We start from the raw sequence: 8,118 nt of genomic DNA on the forward strand, positions 1-8,118 counted from the left end.
ATATGTGTAGAGATGCCCACAGTTGGTTGATAAATATCTTTATGTGTTGAGATTTATTTTAGAGGAGTAACCTTCATTCTTAGCATTGGTGTGGTCTTTCAAAGAGAACAAACAACAGGTTCGAGCAATGGAGTTATTCAGGTTAGTCTTGTCGTATGGTTTAAAGGCGTACAAGAGGAGAGATTAGCAACTTAGCATATTTTTAAAGGATGCAGCTCATCACAACATACTGATTACCATGAAACTAAGCAACAATGTGCAGACCAGATTGTGCAGTAACTTAAGAGTTTGATCTTATCACTAGATAGTCTGCCTGATTCAGAATATTGGTTAATCTGAAAATCCATTTATAATGATCAAAGTTTTGTATTGTCTTACGCTTTATGTTTGCATCCAGGAGGGGAAAAATACTTTATCCTTTCTATATCAGCCAGATGCATTTGCCTGGTTTCCCATTTCTTGAATCAATATATTTATATTGTTATACGAAGATCCACCCTCTTCCAAAGCCTTCCTTGCTTTAACACCAAATTCCTTCGCTCTCGTCCTCATCTCCTCTGCAGCCTCCCCACCATCCATCAACTTGGAAACTGCTTTCTCCACAGCATCCCTTGTCACTGTAACCTCCGTTTGTTCTTGCCCCCATTGTGTCACTGCTTTCACTCCAATCTCCACCCCAGTTTTCAGCACATCCACCACCAACCTCTCATTCACAAACTGTTCTGCAAAGTGTGGCCATGTGATCATGGGTATGCCTGCGCAGATGCCCTCTATTGTTGAGTTCCACCCACAGTGTGTCATGAAACCTCCGATGGCCTTGTGCCACAGGATCAATACCTGTGGCGCCCAGCCCCTTATGATCAAGCCTCTGTCCTTCACTCGTTCTTCGAAACCCTCTGCAAGCCATTCCTCAACTTGTGGAAACTTATCTCCTGCTTTAATCACCCAGACAAATGGCTTCTTGGAAGCTTCCAGTCCTAGTCCTAGCTCAACAAGCTGCCGGGGTGCGGTACAGGCAAGGCTGCCGAAGCTAACAAAGGTCACTGAACCTGGCTTCATCGAATCAAGCCATCGCAAGCACTGTGCCTCATCCATTGAGGCCTTGTTACCCCTTGCAGCCATTGCATTTATGTCCTGGTTGCACAAACACATTGGCCCCACCGTCCAGACCTTCTTCCCTGTAATGTGCTCAAAGGACTCGATGTACAAAGTCTCCAGCTCTTGGAAGCTGTTTATGACAACACCACTGGATCTCATCTCCTCCTCATAAATATTTTTACGGATTTGCTCAAGACCATAAACAGATAGGCTTCCAGGGCATTTTTCCTTTGTCAACTGAAGTGGCGTAGGGAATCCTGGGAAGTTAATGAGCTCGTTCTCATCTTCAACGTGTTCCAATAAGTTGTCGCGGGCAATGATGTACCTGCAAGATATTGTTATACTATAGCTATTCACTGGCAGTTTTTATGCGACACGTTCGAGTGTAAACTAAAATACTGTTACTAAGTGGTAGTACTCAGATTACTACTTTTCGTTTGTTTTACAGTCATAAAAAGATATTCCTAACTGTATGCTAATGTGCTTCTTTTCTAAATAAAATCTATGTCTTCTCACTCCTATTTTTGGGTGGCAGGTATTTTTAATAATAACATATGCCTTATATCAACATAGAATACCTGACAAGGGACGCGAAGGTGCAGAAGCCATTAAACGTGAGCCTTGGGATACCAAACTCCCTTGCAATGTCAGCAGTCCACCAGTGTGACATATCGGATATGATGCAGCTTGGAGATGGGTGTTGCTGACGGAGGTATGCTGTAAGTGGCTCCCGAAGTGCTGCGCAGGCCTCCATGAAATTCTTGTACAGATCTCTTGACTGGATCATGTCGGCATTCTCGCAACCGTTAGGCAGGCCAAACTCAACTGCGGGGAAGTTGAGTTTGACGAACTGGATTGTGAGGCCCGTTGCCTGTGCGTGGTTGATGAACCCTGCCATCCTGGTGGCGTTCACCGGTGTGGTGATGAAGCTAACCTGGGCACCATGCTCAGCTAGCAGGCGTGCCATGTCAGTCATGGGGATAGTGTGGCCCTGTGCCATCAGTGGAACCAGCACGAAGTGCTTCCTTTCTGAGGCTTCCTGGTTATCGGTGAGTGCTTGGCCGGCAGAGACCATGGCTGGAAGATGGTGAATGAAGCTAGGACTGATGAGATCTGCAGAAGCATGCACAAGTTGTTCTGGAGAGGCCGTATGCTGTTTGAACTGAAGGAGATGGCAACTGAGATATATGCAGTGCCTGTGCCTGTCTCATCATGTTATGAAAGCGACATGCCCAGGTGTTTAGCGATGGGCCTCAATTGGTGCGCTGGCAGGCCGGCAGCAGATCAACTTGCCCACAGCTTTGGTGACGCATGCTCACACGTCACTTATAGAAACGTGGTTACTTAAAACTGTATGGATAGAGCTCTTTTAGTCCTGAACCATGATAGTGATTTTCAGGCTGTTCGACTGGACAACAGGTGGCGCAGATTAGCAGTGTTACTGCCTACTACGTCGCATGCCCGTAATGTATAGCAGTGCACTTCTGAAATACTCCTGTGGCTAAAATGGGTAAGCAAATACTTAATCAACCCGCGTTGGTTCTGACATGTCACATTCAAATCGTTACATTGTGATGCTGTCCTATCCCCTACCTATGGTATCCTGTTTTGGTTTCCCAAATGATTTTTGCATGTTTCAGTTTAGCCATGGTTCAGCCTAATAAAAGGCAGCAACATTTGATCTTGCTGGTGATACTCGGTTTGTCTTGCCTGCATTATTGTCGGGACAAAGGTCATATGCAAGACTGCAAAACTGGGTCATTGGGTCTCATCATTTTGGAAAGAAGCACTTGCAACTTTGCACGATAGATACTGCCTACCAAGAAATACTTTGTTCTGGTTACTCATGCGAATCTGCCACATCATCGGCAGGTATTATATAAATCTAGGATATTCTCAGTTGCTGCTCTACTACCAGGAAAAAGATACTCTTGTCTGATTTTGATGCATTGGCGCATGCTGGTTGAAAGTTTCTCCTCTTTGGCGTTTGGTTTGGTCTATTACTTCGTTCGCCCTCCTATGTCCACTTCCTTCTTTGATCATCACCATTCATGACGATATGACATGCATCTTAGTTAGTTTGTGACCTGCTATCTCTAGTTCTCTACATCTGATGTATCGACTGGGGATCAATTTTCTGTTCTATCTTTGAACGGCTTATGCGAGCCAAGATGCACAGTTCGCATCATGACTGCCCAAGAAGTAGAGGCTTTAGAAGACAGTTGGAGCACTAGCAAACAAGGCACTCCTGTAGCCTATTGTTTTTTTTCTTCTAGAAAAAGCTGTATCGAGTTCGAATTCCCTGTTCATATGGGTGGAAGGTAATTCTGTTGACCATCTGGCTAAAAAATGCTGGCAGCAAGTAAACCAATAAGCATGTGTTTGGTTTGGAGATCTAGTGGTTTAGGTCAGGTTGGATCTAGTTTTCTGGATTGGGTTAAACCCATTTCGTGTTTGGTTGAGAAAAATGGATACAACCCATCTCTTGTCTGGGTTTTCGTGTTTGGGTTGAACCCATTTTGCTCCCGCTGCCTCGAGGGATGGAGCCATGACGGCATACAAGTGGGTTGGATACTTGGACTAGTCCGCTCGATTTGAACGGAAGAGATCGACTCGCATTTGAGGGGAATATTTTCCTTTAGGGGTAAATCCAATCCACCTCAGTTCTAAACTAAACACCTCTGAAAATAGATTCTTTCCAATCTAATTTACTTAGGCACATGAGCCAAACACATTAAATGTTTGGATGTTTTTTGTATCTTCTTTTGCACCTACTCAAGTATATGTGCTAGAGGTTCTTGCAGCACAAGTTCAGCTTGGTAGGCCCTCCTCCCCCGGGCGCTCTCCAGGCGACTCGCCCCGCCGCCCCCCTCTTCCGCAATCTCTGCTGGCCGCCCTGGCGGCCCCGCCGTTCCTCCCTCGTCCCTATGTCTTTTCCCACCTCGCTACTTCTCCCGCTCAAACCCAAGCCTATTCAGCTCCTTTACCAGTGACACTATTGCCGCCGCCGCCGTCGCTGGGCTCGTCGCCGACTGCCGGTGGCCAGATCCATGCCGTCCGTGACCGGATCTGCCCCTTCCCTCGCTGGATCTATGCGTCCCTGGTGGAGATGCGCCCCCTTGCCGCCCCGTCACTGCTGTACACTGTCAGCTTCTTGGCTGTCGCCCTGGTGTGCGGGGTGCGGCCCCGCACCGACAGCATGGCTGCGGCCGACCTCGACGCTCTCTATGTCGACCTACCCGTGCGGTTCTACGCCTCCTTGGGCTTCTAGGCGTTGAGGTTGGAGGGGTGGCTTCTCGGCGGACGACGGCTCCGGCCATGGCGCTGCCGCTGCGCCAACATCCTAGCCCAGCAGGGCCCCTCTAGGTGGCGACGCCGCTGGGGGTGGGGGGAGGCTCCCGAGCAGCCGCATAATTCTTGGGGCTCTGGGGGGATCAGGGGTACAGGCGAAAGTTGTTCGCCCGCTTGTGGGTCGATGACGGCGACGCCCTCGGCGCCGTTTACATTGTTGAAGGCATCACCGACTACTCCTCTTCCTGCTTCTTCGTCAAGCTTTACAAGTGAAAACCTAGGCCACTTTGGTCGGGCGACGGTGGCATCAGTGGCCTCACATCCTTCGTGGAGGCGTCATTTTAAGCTCTGCCGGCCGGTTGAGGCGTCGTTCTTGGCTTGGTGACGGTGGTGGTGGTCTTCATGTTCATCGTCCTGCCTTCGCTTCATTTCACCATCATCAGTTTGGTTGCTCACATCGTTACAATTTGGCGGATGTTTTGTCGCCTTATTGGCTAAGATTTGCTTCGGGCAAATGCTTTGCCGCCTCGGTCGTGCTCTCTGGATGGATGTTTTGCTGTACTCTGTTTGGACGAATGCTTTTGCCGCCCTGGTGTTGTCGTCGTTCTTCTTCAACTTTCGCTGATGCTTTGCCATTGGGGTCCTTAATACTGTCACGGATGCCGGGCAACCATAATGATGTTGTAGTATTTTTTTGCAGGTTCAGTTGTAAGATAGAGTGGACTCTTTAGGTTTGTGGTTTGAGCTTGTTGTCCTCCCCCGTGTTGTTTGCTGGTTGTGGTCTTAGTGTAAATTTTCGTCAGTGTGTGCGTTTTTTGGTGTTTCTCTATTTTTAGTTTTTTATGCTCTTGTGTTGGTTAAGTCCTATTTGGCCACATCAAAATTGTGTCTGTAACAAATTTTTTTAATGAAAAAACGTGCTAAAACATGACCGCGAAAAAAAATATACGTGACACGTATCATGTCGCAGTCGTCGAGACTGCACACGCCAAGCCCATCTGTCCTTGCACGGCACCGTCTGCATCTCGCGCGGCACGGTGATCCTGACCCATATCCTCGTGCTGCAACTCAAGATTGCCGTGGCACAATGGAGTTCCAGACTGGAGCCTGTAAGCTTCGATGCAGCCACCATGATTGAACCTCAGAAACACTCCGAATCATTAAAACATCCCTGAACCAGGGCAGTATCGCTCGCAGACAGGTCAGGCACCGGCACTGGCACCGGCACCGTACATTGACGATTTGAACACGAGATGAGCACCGCATCCGTCCCGCGGCCACTGCCGCTGCACTGCATGTGGTTCCGCGGACGGCACGGAGTTGCTTGCCGGGGACAGACACGAGAGGCCAAGAATCGCTGCACTCCGGAGATGGCGACAACGGAGCTTCGCTCGGCGCCGACGTCAGCGCTTCAACCCCTCCTTGACCACCGAAGCTTTTCCCCTCCTAGAACAGCTTCGCCCGCCGTAGGCGCCACCCGCCGTGGTTGGCTGGTTGCCAACTTGCCATCGGCGTCGTACGGAGTCTGACCACCGCCGCAATCTCTCGTGTCGCCACCTGATTAAGAAGTTGAGCCCGTTGCTTTTTATTTTATCAGAATTAGAGCTGGACATGGAATCGAAATCTAAAAATTGATGGAATTACAATGATGCTCCTGTCAAAGCATTGAATTAGCAAGACATAAAAAGAAAGATTTTATCACCTATTAAAAACACATAAATACCAAAATGAATTGATCCCATTAAATTTCACTAATGGTAAAAAAGAAGAGGTCCCAATTAAAATGGTAAAATTGTTATTTTTTTTACAATCTCTTTAAATATGGAAATCTTCTATGAAAATAGATGGACTAACGGGGCCGGCGCGGATCTAGATCCAGTGCAGTTGCAGCTTCCACTGCAACTTAAGCAGTGGTCCATCTGAAGCATTCAAGGGGCATGCAACGGTTTGGATGAAGCTCTCTTTCCCCTCATTTTTGTTTTTATTTTTGCAGCCGGAAGTTCCATTTGCTGGAAAATACACCAAGGACTGAATAGGCTTAGTGTCGCGGCTCAAAGAGGAGGGCTACAGCCGGGTGGCGTAGTGCACCCGCCTAATTCCAGAGGGTGGTTACTCGGGAAAGTGCAAGCGATTCGACAGATCTACTTATGAAGCAAGAACACAAGAACACACGGGGATTTAGAGTGGTTCGGGTCGCCGGAGCGTAATACCCTACGTCCACTGAGAGTTCTATTGCTCTTGTGTCCGTGGATGAGTCTATTCTCTGCCTCCAAGTCCCTTGCCGACCTCGGTCCTTCTCTAGCGGGCGTCTCCCCTTTTATAGCGCAAGGAGGACGCGTACATAGGCGTTGGACCCCGACATATGGGCCCAACAAGGATGTATAGTATACTACCAAAAAGACATTAACAGTGCTTCAGTGGTTGAGAATCTCTTCCTGGATATGCTTCATCGTTCTGTAGACTCTCTGACTGAAGGGAGTCTTCACTTGTCCCATCGGCGAGGCGCCCGTTGAGGCAGTGTAGGTTGCGGCGTAGACTGTTGGGTCTACCGCGTAGCCGTTATGATACTCCGTCGCCAAGCTGTCGTGTCTAACTAGCGTAGCAGACTGACGCTCGTGGCGTGAGTGGCGCCAGCGGCTGTACTGTGTGGCTTGGTAACGCGCGATCAACAGTACAGCCTGGCAAAAAGTCTCCTCGGGCTCTGCTATGGCAGAGTGCACTTAACGTTCCTATTTGAATGCGGTAGGTGGGCGAGTCTTCCCGAGGAAGCTTGGTGGCCACGCGCGTGCCTGCGCCTGCGGACACGTGGCGGCTCCGGACCCCCCCCAGGCGGGGTGTCTGTTCCCTCCCCGCTGAGGGGTCCAGATAGTATACGGGGGTCCGGGACCCGGTGGGAGGTCCGGGGCCCCCGGCTGTTTGGCCGAGCGCTCCCTTCTCCGGGACACGTGGTGACCCCGGACCTGTCCCCGAGCGGGAAGCGGATCCGGGACTATTAGCCCGATGAGATGGAGTCATACTAGAGGGGTCCGGCCGCTCAGCTCCTTTGGGCGTAGTTACGGATAACTGCGCGAGTCTTAACATAGTAAGAGGGGGTACCCTAGTCCAGAGGTACCGATAGTGGCCACCGGGCCCACCTCGGGGGAGGTACGAACCCGCAGGTGGGGCCATTATCGTGACGTGTTCCGACGCAACCTGGTTGCGTTGGCGTGCTCATGTCAAGAGCGGGTGCTCCGGACCCCCTTAGGGTCGTAGCACTCATTGCCAGGTTCAGGTACCAGAGTGCTCTCCGCGGGGCGGCGAAGGTGCAAACTTAGGGTACGGAACCAAGCTAAGCAGCTGCACGGGCCTCGAACCGCCCATGGAGCGAGCACCATTTCCCCGGACCTGGCTTCAGGGGCGGTTGCCATCAATCCACCAAGATATGTAACCGGATCTCGACGTGGAGCATAGGAAACCTTGCCTTATACTAGAAGGGAATCTGAACCTCTAGTGACGGCAGCGTCGGATACTAGGGTACTTGTAACAGGGCAGTGAAGTGCGTAGGCTTAGGGTACATCACCAAACTAAGCGGCTATGCTGAACTCCTCCACCCCAGGATACAAGTTCCACTTCTCCGAAGCAGGTCCCTAGAAGTTCGTACCGCCTTCTAGCTAGAAAAGGGCGTCCCAACCTGACCATAAGCCAGCAACTCAATTTGGATTGTTAGCAACAAAAGAAAAGACTCCGCAC

At 50.0% G+C, this 8,118-nt stretch overlaps 1 protein-coding gene across 1 annotated transcript; it reads right to left on the reverse strand.

Moving 5' to 3' along the window:
• Window positions 1-175: 175 nt before the first annotated feature.
• LOC120672984 (UDP-glycosyltransferase 73C6-like) lies at window positions 176-2,251 on the reverse strand. The gene is made up of 2 exons (XM_039953643.1): window positions 1,677-2,251; window positions 176-1,423 (listed from the first exon to the last, which is right to left on the reverse strand). The coding sequence occupies exons 1-2, from the start codon at window positions 2,171-2,173 to the stop codon at window positions 427-429; spliced, it is 1,494 nt and encodes a 497-aa protein (XP_039809577.1). The 5' UTR covers window positions 2,174-2,251; the 3' UTR covers window positions 176-426.
• Window positions 2,252-8,118: the final 5,867 nt, after the last annotated feature.

This window comes from Panicum virgatum, chromosome 5N (genome assembly GCF_016808335.1).
Source record: "Panicum virgatum strain AP13 chromosome 5N, P.virgatum_v5, whole genome shotgun sequence".
NCBI lineage: Eukaryota > Viridiplantae > Streptophyta > Magnoliopsida > Poales > Poaceae > Panicum > Panicum virgatum.